The following is a 19,901-nucleotide window of genomic DNA, read 5'->3' as shown; positions in this document are numbered from 1 at the left end:
GTAAGAAAGGCATCCTTGTGTGAGTGAAAGAGAAACTCATTAGTTTAGCCAAGATGTTTTGCTGAGATTTGCATTTCAATTACATTGAGGCAAAGAGGTTTAAAACTAATGGATTTTTAGATGGCTTTTTTGACCATGGTTGTGGAATCCAGAGAGACTGGAGTCAGACCTGTCAAGATACACTTACTAGTTTGAAGCTCCTCTCTCCATTGATTTTAAATGTGGATGCTGCCCAGGGAATGTGTGTAATCCATGGAAAAACGTGGGAGCTCCTGAAGGCTGTGAGGAGTGATGGAAAGCCTCATATTAGGGGCATAATTGTCCCCGCTGGCCATAGATGGAGTGACATGAACCTGCTTAATCTGAAGCTGTGGTTTCTCAGATGCCTTCCACTAACCTTGTCCTAGCTATGGAAGTAGATCTGACCAGTTGCCTGGCTGGAGGCCTCACAATGTCTGTCTGTTAAGTGTCTTCAGATTAGCTCCATAGCTGGGACACAAGGGCTTGGCATTATGCATTTTGCTCTCTTTCCTCCTCCACCATGATAACCTACAAGTATGTGCCAGAGTGCTTGCTTTGGACTTGGAAAACCTGGGTTACGGCTTCTCTTTGACTCTGATGGAGTTTGACTCCATCATGACCCTGGTTTCCCAGGTGAACTAGTGGTTAGGTAAGATCAGGAGGAGCTGTGGGTATGGTGCAGGAGACAAGGTTTTCCAGGTCCAGAAGGGGAGCTGGCACTGGGGTGGCTGTCTCTGCACTCAGCTGCTGCAGGAGAGCAACCACAAACCCCATCCCTACCTGCAGGATTATTCAAGTGGTGGCTGAAAACAGAAATGTCCATCACGGCTGTGAAGCACAAATGAATTATGTTTTGTCAACGAGTTACAGGGTGAAGGCTTAGGTACTTGGTGTGAAGCCGTTTGTACTCCTGTTTGATTTTTCTTTTAGCAAGAAGAAAAATATATTGTGAAATAATATGTAAATGTCAATGCTATCATAATAACTTCTACGGTTATGTAGGAATTGCTCTTTGTAGTGACAGCCATGCTTAGCATGTGAAATATTTTATGAGCACCTTGAATGAAATGGGCTGAGTGTCTGCCAGGTTATAGACATCTCCATTGCTCTGAATTTCAATGGTATGTCAGGGGAAGGAAAAAGAATAAAACTTCATGCGTATTTTAGAGGAGAAATTTGGGTCATCCTGCACAAATGTTGAATTTTATTCTTTTTTACTCTGAGAGAGCAGAGCACTGTGCTCGCCCCCATGGGAGGAACAGCTTCCTGCCTTTCACCATCCCTCTGTATCCTCTGCCTCACCAAAAGGGTCAAAAACTCAGTGAGGGAGAAGCGGTGTTCACTATAAAATCGTGCACGTGTTATGCATACAGGTGACAAGCTGCGTCTGTTCCCTTCTCCACACCCCCTCCTGGAAACAAAAAGAGAAGGCAGTGTGTCCTCATGGCCAGGTACACTGTCTCCTGGAGAGCAGTGGTGGTGCGGTCAGGGACCTGGGCTCTGCCCCTCAGCACAAGGAGGGCAGGGAGGCTGGGACAAGGTAGGGGGGGAGCAGGGCAGCATGAGCAGCTGTGCAAGCCCCCAGTGGAGTGCCCAGCTCCTGCCCTCCCAGGGTCACCTATGTGGCCTTCTTTCTAAATCTTTGTCTTCGGGATTTTAATGGAAAAGAGATTTAACCCTTCCAGGAACAGGAGTGACCCCTTTTCGTTTGCTTCCCTGCACAACTTGCTTTGGAGAGCAGGTTTATAAATAGCCTACTATAATTAAATGTGAATTTTTTTCAGTAGGTCCCTGAACATCCCTTCAAAAAGAGCTGTGAGCCAGGGGGTGAGATGGATGGTGATTGGTGCCAAACATCTCTAGTAGCTCCTGTACTTCCTTACGGAGAAGTGAGATGTGACCGTTCTCCTCTGTACAAGAACCTAAGTTTTGGTAAAATGTGTAAACCTCTTGTGTCTCCCATCTCCAGCCAAGAGAAATCCCCAGCAGGAGCAGGGCAGGTTTTCTTAAGTGCTGATTTGGTGTCACCATGAAGAAGCTGTAGCTGTGTGTTTCCCCCCGTGCAAGCCAGTGCCAAACACCAGTGGGAGCCTGGGAGTGGCACAGGGTTCTGGCCTCCTGCACCCATGTTTGCCATCAGGGAAAACTGTTTTACAGCTGTAGTTATGGAGATGAATTAGGACCCAAAGATGGGGTTAAACACTTTTTTTCTTGTCTTTGCAAGAGAAACAGCACAGCTAACAGAGGAACCTAATTCCATACTCCATTAATAATGTAGCCGATGTGCCCATTGCAAGGGTGAATGTTGCTGGCAATTACATAGTGACTGGTGATAAATCACTAATAAAGACAAATGTTCATCCAAGACTAACGGTAATCCAAGCCCTCCTTTTCTTGCTGTAGGGTCCAGGCATCTGAACAGTTCTGTTGGGTATTCAGAGAAAATTACAGAGCAGAAACGAAGCCTGAAGGCTGCAGAAAGAGTCTTACTATTATTATTATTCCCAAAGATGTGTCTACAGCCATGTCTATGCTGACAATGAAAAGGAGACCAGAAATCCATCTCTTCTCCTGAAGGCTGTACTGTGAGCATGCCTATGCTGTCCCGGGTTCACCCCTGTTGATGCTATGAAATGGAACTTGGGAATAAAGCCGGCAGCTGAGCCAAAAGGCTGAGCCTTGCTGGTTTTTTACATGGGAGGACACTTGGTGCTACCAGCATTAGAATAGTTGCTGAGTCTTAAAGACTTCATAGTAATTTCTCCAGGTTTTCTTTTACAATAACTTGCTATTTCACTTGCAGAATAAGTTTTCTTCTTCCTGCTCAGTATTTGCATGCCCTTACCATTGTAACTCGCGATGGTTCAAGTGTAGTCCATGGTGAGGACAGACTCCTTGCTGGGCAGCTCAGTGATGAGTGCCATCACTGAATGCTGAACCAAAAGCATTCAAAAGTAAACCTCTGAAGATGTGGGCCATCACTATATTAGCTAGTAAGTCTTTCTGTAGCTGTGCTCCTCAAGGCTGTCCCTCTGTAAAGGAGAGTCTGTTACTTGAATGGAGCCCATGTTGCTTTCAGCCAGAGACAAATGGATGTTTTTAAAATGGACTGTGTCACCTTTTGCCTCTGTACCTGCAAAGGGTTGTGCTGTTGAATCTGCCTTTGAAGAAGGTCAGACACATTATTCATTAGCTAGCAAATGTCAAGTGGATGGAAGAGCAATTGGTGGGACAAGAAAAAGGTGCAGGCAAGCAGGATGCACAGGAATTTAAGTCAGGATCGGCTTCAACCTTTGCTTTGGTTTGTCTGTGTAAGATATGGGCAACAAGAGCTCTCCCAGGGCCCTTCCACTCTTTGGCTCAAGACAAACTGAATGAAGTATCCCTTCTGCTGTCCCCTTAGCTCCTGCAGCTCAGTAGAGGCAATGAACATGCTGAGGTGCACACCCAGTGCATGAGGTGTAACCAAGGAGGATCTGCAGGAGGTGAGACACTGGATGTGCACTCAAGCTTTGCTGTGCTCCCTTGTGTAACAAGGGTGATGAGTGGGAGGAGGGTTGTTAACACTTAGGAAAAGCTTTGTAAGTGATAATGAGTCAAGGCTGAGAGTATTTTTACGGTGGCTGTTGGAGTCAGATGAGTGGTGCCAGTTGCGTGTACCTTGGGACAAGCCCCTGTTGAACATAGTGCAGCAAGGCCTCACCTGCATCTGGGAGCATTTGCTTCAATTGCATCAGCAGCCAGTTACATGGGGAGTGTAGGAAATGTAGCTTATAGCAGGAGGAGAGTTATTCCTTTGCCACAGCTAAAGACTGGTCCCTAAAATGGGGTTAGATACGCAGATAGAAGGACCTCCTGATAGGCTCCCATGGGAGTGTGGTTAAGATCCCATGGACTGTAGTTAAGATCCCATGCTGCTGACATTCAGGTGCAAAGCAAGGGAACAAAGTCGACTGCTATTTTCTTTATAATCTGACAGAACGTAAGAGCACTATAAATACACCACTTGTGATCGACGCAATCTGGAGTTGCACTTAAACTGATCTTGTACATTTTGTCCTGTATGTTTCGTCTCATCAGTGCTACAAATCTCTGTTTGTTTGTGAAACTACATTATTTCTGTAATTCTGGTTTTCCTTCTCCTGGTTGGAAATGAGAGCATAATCTGTTGGCTGTTTGTCAAGGGATCAAATAGCTGTGCCTGAGCCTGAGCTTTTGAAGTTTTGAGCTTGTTTTCCATTTAACTTTGCACATGCACAGCCTGAAGCACCAACAGGCTGCTGAACATATGAGCATGGGTCTTTCAATTAGGAGAATTAAATCATGGACTAATGCTGATGTGCAACAGCCATCACTCCCATGGTGGTGCTCACCACCCAGGTCCAGGCCTGAAGTGGTGAGCAGCACCAGGAGAGGCTGGAAGGGGGGCTACCAGCACTGCAGAATGGGAACAAAAAGCACCAGGGACCAGGAAGGAAGCGGTGCTGGGAGCTGCTGCTGTGTAAATTCAGGGCCAGATAGACTGAAACAGAGACCAGCAAAGGAGGCATCAGCTGCCTGCAGCGCTACAAACAGCCCTGCGATGTTGAATGATGCTCTCCCGTGGCACTCACTTCCCAAGGGATCACTTCCCAAAAAAGCCAGATGCCTGAGCGATGTGCTAGCTTTTTCCACTCTCTTGATCATCCGTCTGCAAGCACGTGAGGCAGCAACACTGCTGCAATATACAGGCACAGGGTGACAATCTCCAAACAGCGGCCAGCAGAACCTACCACGGGGAATCCAGCAAACCCAGAGAATCCAGCAATTAACAAGTTGATCTGGTACTTGATGAAACAAAACTTGCTTTCTGTGCTAGCTCTACAGGAGAGAAAAGAGTTCATGTCTTCCTGCAGTAGTACCTGTGGATCCAGGGAAATCATGCTGTGTGTAAATGAAACGATAACTTTTTGGCTGAATTTGACTCTCTGGGTACTAATTAGTAAGCTTTTAAAAGCTTGGGCTTTGGGGATTAGTTTTCTTTTCTTTTCCCTATTGTAAATGGATTTAGTTTTGTGCAGTTCAACTAATCTCAGTTCTGGGAGCAAGACAGTATTCCTGGGTTATTGACTGCCACAGGGTGGTATGGGATTCAAGACAGAGGATGCAGTATCCCAGTTTTGTGGGTACACTGAAAACCACTCATTATTTTAGCACACAATCTCATGTGTGAATGCTGATTAGAGGAGATTCTGTTCAGTTCTTGTGGAAATTTTCATCCAAAGGTGTCAAGGGGCTTGTCAAAGGAGCCTGGGTAATCTCCACTTGACACACACATACACAGAGGCACCGAGATGAGCGACTTGCCCAGAGCTGTCCAGCTCACTCTAAACAGAACAGGCAGCACCACGTTTGGGCATTTTGTGCCTATTTTCCAGGCCGTGGTGCCTCTGAAACACGTTTCAGGCATGCCACAGATGCAAGGGTGACATCTTCTTGTCCGTTTGTTTGAAGAAGAAAGAAATTCTTCACTGTGCACTGAAACAATCCAAAATGCATTTAGAAGTCAGATTTAGAATGTCTAAGTGCAGGGCTAATTAATGTATTTTTATTAGAAGGTCAGTTTATGTAATAATTAAACAGAACCTGTGTTGTGCTGTGCATTAATGTGCATATAAAGAACAGGACTATGGTGCTGTGAGATTTTTGGGAATTCTTTCTGGGCATCTGTGTGCAGCCCTAAACCTAACACATAGAAGATGTCACTGCTGCTGCTCCTGACTGCCTCTCCGTGAAACCACCTTTTATCCCCATTTCAACCAGTTGAGACTGAATGGCCACAGAAATGGTTTGTCTCCAGACACCCACAGCAGAGCTAAGCTTTGACTGCTTCCCTCTGGTGCAACCCATCTGTCACTAGGTGAAGGCCTTTCCCTATTCCTTTTCTCCTGCTGTGGACCTCCCAGCTCCTCTACTCTCGCCCGCTCTGTGTTTGGGTGTCTATCCTGACTCCCCATTCCTTGCCACACGGTGCGAAGAACTCGCAGACTGCTGTAGGTGACCACGGAGAAATGTTAGGCTAAGCATTAACAGCATGCAAATAATGCAAGCCCTGCAGGGAACCAAGCTGCAAAGTGGGCTCTGGGTGCATATATGTGCATAGATGGCCTTCTCAACCATGTTCAAGCTATAGCCCAAACATCAGCCTGTAAATGGGGCTGTAAATAGCAGCAAGGACACAAGACTGCTTTCAGCAGGACACAAATCATTTCCTTCTTTCAAACCCACACCAGCCCTGCTGATGGATGCAGTACACCAGATCCCCTTAGAGGGAAACGACAGTAGCATCCTTGTTTTTTTTTTGACAATTAAGAAAAGTCCTCAGTTAAAATTGCTGATTTCTCTTTGGCAGAGGAAGCGTTTCTGCTTTGGACTCCAGAGCTGCTGTAGAGTTTAATTCCCAAATGAGGTATTCTAAGGACAAAGTCTCATTTTGTTTATGCAGGCAGGGATCAGTGATGAGCCTTGAGAAGGTCAATGTGAAGTTTAACCAATGACTTGGGGTTAATTTTCTTAAAAAAGGATCTGTTTTGTATTTATTCTTACATTCCCAGTGTATTTTGGAGTCAGGCTGCACACACTCAGTTTTCAGCTGCTTGGGACCCCCATGCTGTTAGCTGCTCTCTCAGCCCTTTGGGGTAGTTTGTGTGCTGACCTTCAGAGCCACTGCAGCTGCGCTTTGGGGAATATTTGGGACTTTTTGAAAATTCCAGCACTTTCAGAAAAGTTTTCTTTTTAAATTGGTGCAAGATCTAGCTGTTTTCTGCTCCTCTTACCTCCAAGACACAGATGGATGTCTGAGATGCTAGGGCCTGAGCAGATCATATCTTTTGTGTAAATGACTTCCACACCATGTTGGGCCATGCCCAGCTCGAGGAAGGCTGTTAACCTGCCCTGCATGACTGTTTTCACCACTGCACACAATCTGGGCTGCCTCCATGCTCATAGCCACATGGCCAGCAGCAAACCTGGGCTCTGAGGCTGGCACTGGTCAGGAGCAGGATACACTCACTCACTGGCTCTTCATGGCAGTAATTAATTTTTATAAATGAGGGCAAGGGAAAGGCTGTTAGAAACAGATTGATTAGAATTGGCTTTTAATTAAAATTTTCAAACCATAATTTAAACTTTAAAAATCCTATTACTTATCTTTGCAATTTCATAGGCACTGAGGCAGTGGGCAATAATGTAACTAATGATCTGATTGTCACTGGCTTGTATAATGAAGCATGTCTGGGGGCTGACCAGATTATGACATCAATCAAACCCCTTTGCAGTATTCCCTCCTACTGCAGAGCTCCCTGCAGGGCTGTGTTTGCCTGCAGCAGCTCCCTCCCAGCTGTAACCTTTATTTTCTCTCCCCAGAGCTCCTATGAGGGGAGCAAAAGGCAGGCTGTGAATGATGATCCTCTGGTCATTGTTATGATACTTCAGAGACTATTTTTCTGGGAGGTGGCTGGTTAGTAGTTTTAATCTGCCAGTAAATCATATTTATCATACCAGAGTTACCGACCTAAGAAGGGTCCAGAAACAGCGTCCTGCCACCCCAGCTCTGGCATGAAGAGGACAACAAGGTGTTGTCTGGATTAATGGAAGGGTGATGGCCATCGACATGCTGTGGCATAGCTGAGCTTCGAGAAGAGAAAGCTTAGTTTGAAGATTCCATGGGAGGAGGCTGAACTGAATAAAGATTTGGGTGGCTGTGCTCAAGGCTCGAGCCCCACAAGGGTGCCTGAGTGGGGCTTTCACAGACTGGAGCAGTGTGCAAGTGTCATGCTCCAGAACCTGCCTCACAGCTTGGTTTTGTGTGCACTAAGACAGAGGGTCTTCAACAGCACAGCCTGTCCTGCTGCATGGCTGCCCCACTGCTCCAGACTTGCCACACGCACCAGCATTGCTTTTGGGCCACATTAAAACACCAGGCTCAAATGTACCAACACAAGACCAGCTTCTTGAACAGCTCAGATGTCTGCACACTGTGGAAAGACAGTTCATCTAGAAAAGTTCATGTCATCACTCACTCTGATCACTGGGTTCCCCCTCAGGTTAACTGCGAATGAATTTGGCATTGTCTGATTTAGCCACTATGAGATCAAAAATAGTAGGAGGTTAGAAAATATATCAGCCCATTAAGTCCCATTGCCCAAACTGCCTTAGAAAGGCATACTGACTTGCTCTCGTGAACAGACAGGTCTAAGCAGACAGCCCCAAGCCCAGCTGTAATGCACCTGATCCCTGTGCTTAGAAACATAAACCCAAACTTTAAAAGAAAGTCTGAAAGTGATTGCAGAGTCCTGGGAAATAATTTGGTAAATTAATGGAAATGGATATGATTACAGAGATATAATGAGTCCTTGCTCCAATTACTGCATTAGCTTAAAGATCTCAGCCAAATCGTTTTCTGCAATATGCCTGCTCCACAACAGGCCTCAAATACCAGCCATGAAAAAAAGAGTAACAATTAATTTGTCATCAAAGATCAATAGAAAATGTTTTAACCTATTCAAATGTAGTTATTAAAGAGGGGATTTTTTTCTTTAAGTCATTACAATCGATAAGGATAAAGAACTGTTGCCTCATTAGAGAAAGTGGTCACTTGCAGATGCAGACATTCTGAACTACTTTCCTCTGCTGGCTCAGTACAACAGCCTTGGGAACAGGTAAAAGGCTATTGTGGCCTCACACTCTGTCTCCTCCAGTGTGTTTTAACATACGAGTGATAAGGTTTAAGCCTTCTGTGATTGAAGCAACTGGCTGCAGCACCTGTCTCACAGCTAGCCCACATCCTTAATGAGCTGCATCTTGCTGGTGCTGGAAAGGGCGAGACAGGTTCTTGAGAAACCAGGAAAATCTGGCTCCTGGCTCAGCCCACTCTGGAGCACCGTGACTGAAGCCATCTCCTGATCCCGGGAGGAAGAGCTCAGCCCTGGGAGCAGGGGCAGTGGGGAACCAGCCCTGCACCGGGCCAGGGTATGGCTGGGCCCTCACCCCAGTGCCAGCTGACAAAAGCACTGCTCTGCAGTACCCTCCAGTTTGGCACCTGAGGCCACCAGAAAGCTCGATACAACCCATTTGGGGGCGGGGGGGGAAGGGGGGTGGCATCTCTGGGCAGCCAGGAGCTACCTGTATTCTCAGTTTTAGTGTAAATGAGACAAGCTTTTTTGATTCTATTTGGTTTCACCTTGAGGAGTTTTCAGTTAGAAAAGTCTCTTACCACAACCTCCAGTGTTACAATTCACTTGCTCAGCAATAGATACCATTTTTCTCAACCAGAACATGACAACGGTTTCCTTTTTCCTTCCTCCAGGCAAATGCTTTCACAGGTACATACACCAGTAAATCAGTCTTCTTGTCTATTAATACCTCCGGGTTGTGTTCTTCAGGGGAGCTGCCAGACTGCTCATGAAAGTGCCATGAAGCATTAGCTGAACCTATCGGGTTCCTCACAAACTGAGCAGGCTTCAACTCCAGGACTTGAGGCATGCCTTTACCTCAATGGAATTCACACCTGTACACCACGAAAAGAAAAAGAAAAGCAATAGCTGCCCCCAGAGGGGGCTTAACTCACACTAAGTAGGAAGAGAAATATGCATGTACCAAAGTGTAATTAAACATCACTGGTAACAGTATACGCTTTCCTTTGCCACTTGGCCCTTCTCCAAGTATACTGAACCCATTCATTTACAAAACAAACGACCCAGTGCTGTTAGCACATCCTGCAGTTGCTTAATTTACATAATGTAGGCTATCTGCTGCAGATTTAGCTGTTGCAAGTTGTCCTCATTCAAGATGCAGTGGTGTTACGTGCAGTGTTCGTGCTCAACATTTCACTTTCATCCACATTTGGAGTTGTATTTTGTTTGTGGCATAAAGGCAACAGAACATTTTCTACCACTACTATTGTTAGCAGCGCTTTAATCATGATACTTTGAAACCCAAACCTGACTTTGGGCAGTTCACAAAAGGTCACCCTCAGAAATCTTACGGAAAGTTGGCATGTGTGCAACCCTTTACATACATTTATGCAGGGCACAGAATGTTTTTAATTGAGTTAGAAGCCCATCTTTCAATGTTCAGTCACAAGCCTGGAGAAAAGCAAGTGATCTCTACCATATATAATGCATTAGCTAATTGGAATGAACTTCCCTGTGTCTTTGAAAAGACTACATAGTGTCAACTTTTGTGCTCTGCATGATGTAGTACAGATGGGGACAAGGGGAACACCACTCTACACGCAAAGCTCCTTCAGCACTCAATGCTTCAAACAAACTCTATCTACACTCTCTCACAAGCAGCTGTCAGAAGAAACCACTCTGGGGTGACCCCACTTCACTTGGCATTTGTGAAGCCTCCTGTCACATTGATTACAACCCCTAACCTCTGACTTTTCCTCAGACTGTGCTAATTTGACATGGGAGGGAAATCAGTGTTGCTTGGTTGTGTTGGACTGTACTGACCTGCAGTACTTCATGCAGCAGGGATTTCTGACTGCCTTAACTACTGCTCAGTCTGACCAGCCATCTGCTTGTGCTAACTGAAAAGCAATAATTAAAAGCACATGTCCTTTCTGATCACCAGTTTTCTTCCTGGTACCAGGCCCACTGCTGGTTTCAATTCACCATTCAATTTTATTTCTTGCCCTTTGTGACTGGCTTTGGGGCTGCCATGTTATTCCAAAGCTGACGAATCTTTCATCAGCTTTGCTTTCATAACACTTCTACTGGTTATGCTGTGCCAAACTAGTCTTTTAAAAACTCCTACCTGCAACATCTTTAATCAGCAACCAAAATGGATAACAGGTGCAACTCCCTATAAAAGCATCAGGGACCTTACAAGGACCTCTGCTCTAAAACCCTTTCATTACACTGAAACAGTAGTTTTGCTCCCAAGACTTTCTGAAGATCTTTCACGATTACTTTCTTGTCTGCTGCCCTTAGTCCAGCTTTAGTCACTTCTGTCACATGCCAGCTATTGGACAAATGAGAAACATGAAGAAATCAGTTTTGTAACAAAATTTATTTTTTCTCTGTGGATATAAATCCCAAACATCAACAAACAAATTCCAGTGGAAAAATACCAGTCATCAACAATGAAAACTTTTATTATTATTTAATAAATAGAACTTTGGCATTCAAAATTCTAGCTGTAAACCCTACTTTAAAAAAAATTACAAAAAGAGGCAAGAACAACAAGCCTAAAGCTGAGCCAGCCAGTGGCTCCTTTACTTTTTACAATGAACACATTGTGATTAAGTCATGACAACTCTATTTACATATTGAGGTATTCTGAGCGGTTCACAAACTGAACCCAATTTACAAAACTACCAGTCTTCAGGGACTGATCCAATACATATGTCAGCTGTGCTTTTAAAAGATAGCTCCAGATGCTGCTCCCCACTGAACTAATGATACACTGCAATTTATATAAGCAAAATGAACACATTATGGTTGGAGTTTCCTGCTCATGCTGCATACTGCAACCAGCCTAACATTCAAAGTGTACACCTAGTACCCAGTTTAAGTACTTCTGTTTCTAGACATCATGCGAGAGTTCTGACTACAAAAGCTTATGAACAAAATATCGGCAGGTAAGAAGAAAACAAGGTGCAGTCATCAGCATCCTAATAACTTCTCTAAAGTTCAAGGGAATATACACTTCAGGCAAAAAAAGGCACAAAGGTATGCAGCTGTGGAATTAATATTGCTAATGAGCTATGAGAAGAAGTCATTCCTTTAGATAATGACCACTGATTTGTTTGCAGTCTAAGAATGCAGATTAGTTCAGATGACGTTTTTCCCACTCATGACAGAACTTCTCAGATCAATGAGAAGAGCCCAATTATAGTTCCAGCTCCACCTGCATAACGTCACTGATAAGGACAAGGAAAACTGGAGCAAATTATGTCCCTGCAAAGAGACTGCAGCTTGCTGTTGCTGCCTGTGCTAGGACAGCAGGTCACAGAGGACGGGGTTTGCTTCTTTTCCTTGTGCTCTTATCCTGCAAGGGAAATGTCAACCCTCCCCGCCTTCATTTCAAACAAAAGGTGGGCAACAAGAGCAAAGGAAGGAAACCTTTGTAAGTGAAATGGACGAAATTTCAGCTCTTATAATGACTTCATGGCCACCAGCAGTTTCAAATGCTGGAGCCTGAGTGCATAGTTACAGCAATCTCCACAATTTCACACAACTATCACACTACAAAGCTGCAGAGCAGGGGCGAGCAACCTAAATCACACTTACACAACTGAGCCACGTTACTTCTATACTATACAGTAAATACATAGCATCACCTATAGCTTGTCTGAAGACAGTTACTTTCCAAGCCTTTTTCAAAATACATTCTTGAATACAGTAGTTACTGTAAATATCTTTTAAAGGATTGTATAAATTCAATCTGAAACTATGCAGAATATTACTGTACAAATTTGCTGACAGCCAGAAGAGTACAGTATGCATTCATGAGCAGTTGGTTTTCAGCCCTTGAGATTGTCTAATAGCTACAGCAAGAAGTTGTCATGACTAAATCTAAGCAATTCCAATGTTAACATTCGTTAATCAACTCTGTATTAAATACGCTGAATGAGACCACACACACTACATTTTAACCAACAACCATGCATATCTTAGACAAAGTTTATTCCATTTAGAGGCATCCATAAACTGATGCAGATATAATAATCGCTACTACTACAACAGGCCAAATTTTAAGAAATCAAAGGAAAATAGTGGATCACTGTAGACAGTCAGTTGGTAGTCTGCATCTTTGGCTCATACATCCATCCTTTCTCTCCCTACTTTAATTTGACTGAGGCAGATGAACTCAGGGTTTTTTAAAATCAAGTGCTTTAAGGTCAGCATAAATATTACAGGGTTCATAATAAAAATATGACAGTGCAAGATTAGAGCACTGTAATAAAAGTATTACAACTAAAATGGGTCCTCCTTTCTGAGGGACTTTCCAACTAATACTTGAAGAGCATAAAAGCTCCTGAAGTGCTTTGCAAATCTAAAATTACTGATCTCAACTCTGCAGTACAGTATCACCATGTAAGTGGAGGGACGATGGAGGCACACCAGCCAAGGTACCATCTTAAAAGCTCAAAGGGACTCAAAAAAACTCGTGCTCCTCCCTAACTGCTCTGTTAAACTCATTATTTCCACCAAATTTACTAAAATATGTTGCTTGTTAATTTTTATAGGTACAGCATTTCCATGTAAGGAAACAACAACATGCAACTTGGGTGTTGCCTCTCTCCCTAACACTTCTAGTTTATTCTCTGAAATGCTATTGTTGAATTCTGATGTGAGACAGGTACCATGAACTGGAGACTACAATGTCACTGCAGGGCCACCACCACCAATGAACTACACCTAAGGAACGAGCCGAGGCCCTACTCACAAAAGCCGGTACTGTTAGAGGCACAGGAAACTGTACAAGCCCATTTGTGCAAAGAAAGATCCTTGTTTTCAGTTTTGCACTCTAGTATAAAAGCACACCTTCAAACCTACAGAAAGAGCACAGAAATTTAAAATAAGATGGCCTGGGTTTCTTTTACCCTGAAGTAGACACACTAGGCAATTTCACTTGAGATTTCATCTAGATGCTGTTTTACTGCTCACAGGCGCTGAACCAGTCACATTAATCTATCTGAAAATACCCTGTAGCAATAACATAAATAACAACACTTTTTTTTTTTTCACAAATTAGTCCATGTTTCAGGATAGAGAAAACTGTCAAATAAATAAGTCCATATAGCTAAAAAAATCAAATCACTAAATTATAAAAACAACATTAACTGTTCAACGATGAAAAGAAAGCAAAACATCACCAAGTTAAAACTGGTAGCTGGTCTACACTGCTATGCCTTTTTTTTTTTCCTGTTAACACAAATATAATCAGAAAACTGAAGATATTAACACTTTTGCCATAAAAATCTTGCCCTAGAATTTTCTTGGTTCTAATTGCTAAACATTCTAAGAGATTTCTGCCATTATCCACACTATGGGTCAGTTGACTGACTTGAAACTTAGTCATTTGAAACTTTCTTTTAATACCACATTATGTAGCTGATGCTCATACACAGTGTGATCTAAGAGTGGTTTTGCTCTTTGCAGGTATTTGTTTCCTTCAGTTAAATACTATTTTACACCATGCATAACTTGCAGCAACGTTTCAGGAAATCAGAAGCCTTAATGTCATCTGTCTCAGAGGAGTGAAACAGCACTGCCAAGTGACACTCACTGAATAAACTATGGAATATGATCTTAATTGTTTAAATATAATTGCTTCCTACATAAATGGAGAAATAAAGAATTCCCAGACAATGTGGGAAATTTTGCAGTCCTCAGATAACCGAATATTTAATACTGCTAAGTGGGAACATTCTGTCTTGAGCCCTAATTTTGCCAAGTGCCAAACATTCATTTTGTAGCTGTAGTAAAAAAACGGTTTGAGGTGGTTCACAACCACCTCAGAGGCCTTCAGGGATGGAACACAGACCACTCATATTTTAAAAGTGAGATGACCTAAGGGAAAAAATAAGTATGGTACAAACACCAAAAAGTACAGTGGGTTTTTTCCCCAACAGCCACATACTATGCTGTATTTTCATGCCTTCCAACTTCTCTGGGTTTGTCACAGACTTCACATTATCAAAACTTCTTACAGCAATGTGAAAGTGCTTAAAACAATTTGAAAGCACTATATTTTATGGACTTCATTTGCATAAAGGAATTAAAACTTGGGTCTTCTGCTTTTGGACAAACAAGCTAGACATCCATTCCTAAAACCAACATCTTCCCTGTATCAAATTTTTTATGCAACTTGAAAAGCAACTACATTTTGTAGTGCTCCAAGATTGTTCCAACTGCAGTTCCTAGAGTGAAGTGCAGCTGCAGAAGACTCTGGCTTCCCCACACACAGCTATAGGTCCTTTGATACTCTCCTCTCAGAACACAGATAATCCCATACAAACCTTTGATGAAGGAAAGGACTGAGAGTAGCAGCAGCAGGGCTGTTTTGATGCTCTGATTCCAGAAATTAGGTAAATTAATAAAATGAACCCTAATGAAGGAAACAGTGTCCAACTGAATCATTCTAATCATTCTTCACAGCTTGTTCCTACATTCAGTAGTTTGGAGAAAAGGTTTCTTGTAGTTTGTACCACTCTGTTCAAACAATGACTCTCCCCTCCCCAGCATATTCTGGAGATTAAATACGCACAGTCCTCAGACAGATGCACATGAGGCGTTATTTGCAGTCTTCCAATATGGCTCCTTAATAGAAATGCAAAGACCTGTCACACAGCAGCATTTAATAAGTCATTTACTACTAGATGAAATGTTGTCATTGAGTGATGCAATTGTCCCCCATATCCTGAGCATAATGGTCCGACATTATAGTCCTTAATTCATCAATATCTTTTCGTAATTGACAAACATCCAAGAGCTTCTTTGAAAGAGTTTCTGTGCTGTGGTAATTCTCATTCTCTTCAGCTGAACAGCTCAGTGCTACGAGAAACAACACCCAAGGTTAAAGCTGTAGTAACTGTACTCGGTGAATGCTTCAACTAGTCAGTCCCCTTTGACATAAGGGGTAGGCCACTTTAATTACATCAAGACAAACCGGGCTTTAGTATGATGAAAAAGCCAATAAAACATGGTACCATGTGAACCTGTAAGTCAATTCAGAGCCCATCAGTGCTCCTCTGAAAGACACACTTTTCTGAAGTCTGATGGATCTCAACAGCAGTGAAAAAAATGGGTAGAACTGCCATTTCATAGAAATTTTGGAGGTTACTAATGCCGGTTAGAAAAGAGGGATAGGAAGGCTTTGGAAATGAGGCCATGTAAGATGATGACAGCACTACAGACGTTGCAAACTATTCTTCCTGCTGGCTGACAATGGCTTCAGGGACTTTGAGATGGGCATATGCTGTACTCCTCAGTACTTTAGGGGGCTACAGTGCAGATGAGTAAGTCTATGTGGTATGTAGTAGCTCTTGTGGCAGAGGACACTGTACTTTTACATTTCTACCTTGCTGATAGATTCACTGCTGAACTGGACCATCTGGTTAATTCTAATTGACATTCAGAAACAATAGAATATGATACGTTCAGGTTAACACCATGTAATTGTCTATTAAGCTTGTTAAAAGAAAAGACCCAACAAAGTCACTATGCTGAAGCTTTGTCTGACTGGCATGCTTCTCATTTCCTTGGTTAAGTTTAACAGCTTAGTAAGTGCTGAATACAAGATGTGCCATTAATAGTACTGGAGATGGAGTTGCCTGGCACTAAACTTATCTAACACACATAGACACCCCTACCCCAAACTAGACATGAACATGTTCCAACAGTGGATGTATATTCCTACCACTTGACCCCAAAGGCTTTGAAAAAAAACCAAACCCACATGATATAGCCACAACATGCTTCACCTCAAGCACAATGAGTTGATAGAGCAGAACGCATTTGACAAAAAAGCATCCATTAGCCCTCAGGTGACTGCAGTGTGTCTCAGGAGGGAGGGATGGACACCTGGCTACATGCCATTCTTTTCTAACGGGTGAACATATCCGTGACTGGGCCATATGAAGAGCCAGCTACCAGCTCTCCTGACTTGGCAAGGACCTCTGTAGTTACATGCATTTAATGGCCCAGGTGCCCTGTAAGCCCAGCTTTTCTAGAGTGCTCCAGGCATACAGTTCACACCCAGCTGCTCCAGTTGCATTAAAGGGGGACACTGGCCTGTCCCGCTGGCAAGTTCAAGCACTACTCAGCTAAACTGTTATTCCTTTGTGTCAAAACACTATTAAGCACTGGAATGCCAACATCACTTACATCTGATTCCCAGCAGTAAGGAAAGGTTAGGCTCCTTGCCCTGAGCTCTCTGGGTAAGAATACTGCACAGTGCTTTCAAGTCAAATAAACAATTGGACATTTCCTTGAACAACTGGTCTGCGATAGGCATCTTCTCAGATACTGGTTGCCTGGACTGCTCTATCTGCCGCACCTGCTCCTTCAGGCAGGCGTTTTCTTCCATCAGTCTTTGGTTCTTCATGAAAAGTAAATGGGAAAAAGGGGAAAGTTAGTCTGCACCATAAGTTTTCTGTTCCAAACCACACAAAAAATAAATAAGAATATTTAATTTCTATGCATGTAATCCATATTTCTGTACCCCTTCAAAGAATGGCAGATAGACAGCTTTTACATGGCTATTTCATGTTACCATTGCTTGAAATTCTCACTTCTTAAGGTTACATCTGCATAGTAGACACTGCAGCACAGTTAAGTATGTAATTAAGCTCATAAAGCCCTACCACGGGATTTTATAACCATTCTACAAGGCACTTCCCAGCTGCTGTGGTGAGGGGTTGGGTTACTGGAGTTTTTACTTACTTCAGAGAGAGCTTTATTTAACTGCTCTATATTCCTTTCTTTTTCTTCAAGCTCATTTGTCATCTTCTGAACAATCAGCTTTTCTTGCAGAAGCTTCTCTTGCATAGACTAAAATGAATCAAAACACAGGTAATGATTTTAAATTTTTGTACTTTATATCAGCACTGACAAAAAAGCATCCATAGTAAATTTCTATGTTTCATGTATTTATTGTTTTGTATTAATTCTTATTTTTTTATTTTCTATCATGTCGCACCTAGTAATAGTCAGATGGACCCTGCCATCTCTCTGCAGACTAACACAGCTATTCCAAGTGTCAGCAAAACCCTTTAAATAAGTAACATCTGTTTAGAAACAAGACAACTGTATGTGTGCAAAATCTTACTCTAATATGGAATGCATGAAGTCTAAAATAACCATGCAATATTGTTTAACAAAAAAATTTCCTTTGAAATAAACAGCAGATTGATGACAGCTAAGCTTCACTGTGCAATTCCAAGTTTGGAACTGGAGATTTTATTTTGCCTCTCATTTCAACACAGACTATGGCAGGACTTCCTTCAACCTTTTGTAACACAGAATTCACCTTCTAAACAGCTGAGAAGAAAGCCTTTGACAGTTGATACACAGCAGCAGCATCTTTAAAAACATTCACATACAAGATAAAAGAGTCTACACAACTCTGTTGAAAAAACAACTGCAGACAAAAAAGTAACTTATTTGTAGTTTACAGTGTCATTTTTAACAGATACAATAATTTCTATTTAAGTAATGTAAACAGCAAATTTCTAGGAGCTGTTGTACTTAAGTATTGGAGCTTTCCATGACTGACTTCCAGACCAGTCACAAGCAGCAACAAATGAACAAGCACTGCAGCATGGCATCAACTGCTGTCAATTCCACAGTTTTTGCCTAGAGAGCTGAAACCAAGAAATCATGAGATATTTCCAAAGTAGATTTTCTTTTGGGGTGAATTCAGCATGGCCACAGGTGTCTGCTGTTAAAAGCACTCGCATTTATTTCTCTAGTGGCTTTTAGATCAATATATATGTCTTTCAAGGTCATCTGGCAAAATGTAGAAAGAGGAATAGTCAAACCATCTTATCTGAATATTAATAACAATGAATAGTGATTATATAAACTCCTGAGGCTTTAAAACAGAGGTATCTTTTCAGATTTCATGAAGAAAAAAACCCTCTTTTGTTGTTAATGTTATTGCTCACAAATCCAACGTTGTGCTAGCACAGTGCATACAAAGTGTCCTCTCCGTCTCTAGCTCAGCACATTGATATGTAAAACCTGTTGCCCAATTTCAACTATAAGATACAAATCTGATCCCATCACACTCAAAATACAGCTGAAGCACTGGTAACAACAGTGCACACCCTGGCACAGTTTTGATTGTAACCCTCCAAAGAGTGAAACCATAGACCATAATGAGGGGAGGAAAAGAAGCATTTCATAAACCAATTTATGGAATGACACTGTCCCAGAAGAATGTTTTTTGGTTTGTTTTTTTTTTTTTTTTTTCCCTTGAATATCTGTAGGAACAATCCTAAAAGTTCTTCCAAAGCAGACAGCTCTCCCATGGGGAATTCTAGATGGTAGCTTAAATAAAATGCTATAGAAAGATCAAAGTAACTCTTTAGTAAAAAGTATGTTTAAATTACTGCACCATGACTCTGTAACTTTAATCAGAGAAAGAAAAAAACCCAAGCTCCCCTCTTGACAGAACTACAACAAACTTTGTCGATCAATGCTGGTTTGGGGGTCTTAGGAAAACTATTTAGCTTTGGAAAATATGTGGAATTTATTCTTGCGGGAGTTGTTCCTAAGATTTATAAAGAATAGAACTTTCAGGTACCAGTACTGAGGACTGTATTGTCTATGTACAGGCCTGCCCTTTACCATGTTTGTGGCCTAGAGGGTGGATGAGAAGCTATGTAATTGATTTGCCAGCTGGAAGAATTAGAACTGTCAAGAGGCAAGGCAGGACCAATTCAGAGCAGAGTTTTTCATGGCCTTCCCACTCACGGGAGGTGTGCAGCCTTGACAGAATTTCCCAATGCATTCACTGCTGCACATTCAAGGCTGCACTGCACTGCACAGTGAGAAAAAAAAAGTACTTTCTTTTCCAGTTCTGCAACGAGTACGACAATGGTGCTAAAATATACTCACTTAATACACAGTACCCCCCCCCCCATTTTCACATAAATAATAAGAATCAGCAGGCAGAAGCCAGAAACAACTACTTGTTTTAAAGAAACATATGACCTGCTTCTCAGTTCATCCACACCGCACCCCTCAAAAGGAAGAGCTGAAGTAATGTGCATCCTAAAGATAAGCGGTGTGAGAAAGCACAGGTTCACACTCCAGCTGGAGGACAGGGAGGAAGAAAGAAGGCCCAGAACTACGTCAAAGGAAACACCCTGGGCAGGGAGA

The 19,901-nt window shown here is 42.6% G+C and overlaps 1 protein-coding gene across 7 annotated transcripts in view; it reads right to left on the bottom strand.

Moving 5' to 3' along the window:
• Positions 1 to 11,057: 11,057 nt before the first annotated feature.
• Positions 11,058 to 19,901, bottom strand: part of CEP85L (centrosomal protein 85 like) — a 142,711-nt gene continuing 133,867 nt past the window's right edge. For all 7 annotated transcript variants that reach the window (XM_062632429.1, XM_062632430.1, XM_062632428.1 and 4 more), the window contains 3 exons: positions 17,460 to 17,567; positions 16,902 to 17,115; positions 11,058 to 15,569 (listed from right to left, as the gene is read on the bottom strand). In XM_062632429.1, coding sequence (XP_062488413.1) covers positions 15,406 to 15,569; positions 16,902 to 17,115; positions 17,460 to 17,567 — 486 coding nt within the window. In that variant the 3' untranslated portion in view covers positions 11,058 to 15,405. The remainder of the gene's footprint in view (positions 15,570 to 16,901; positions 17,116 to 17,459; positions 17,568 to 19,901) is intronic.

The sequence above is a fragment of the Pezoporus occidentalis genome, unplaced genomic scaffold (assembly GCF_034315485.1).
Source record: "Pezoporus occidentalis ecotype Australia unplaced genomic scaffold, CSIRO_AGI_Poc_V1 ctg39, whole genome shotgun sequence".
NCBI lineage: Eukaryota > Metazoa > Chordata > Aves > Psittaciformes > Psittacidae > Pezoporus > Pezoporus occidentalis.
Note: the sequence above shows the minus strand (reverse complement) of the source record. Positions and strands in the feature narration are given on the sequence as shown.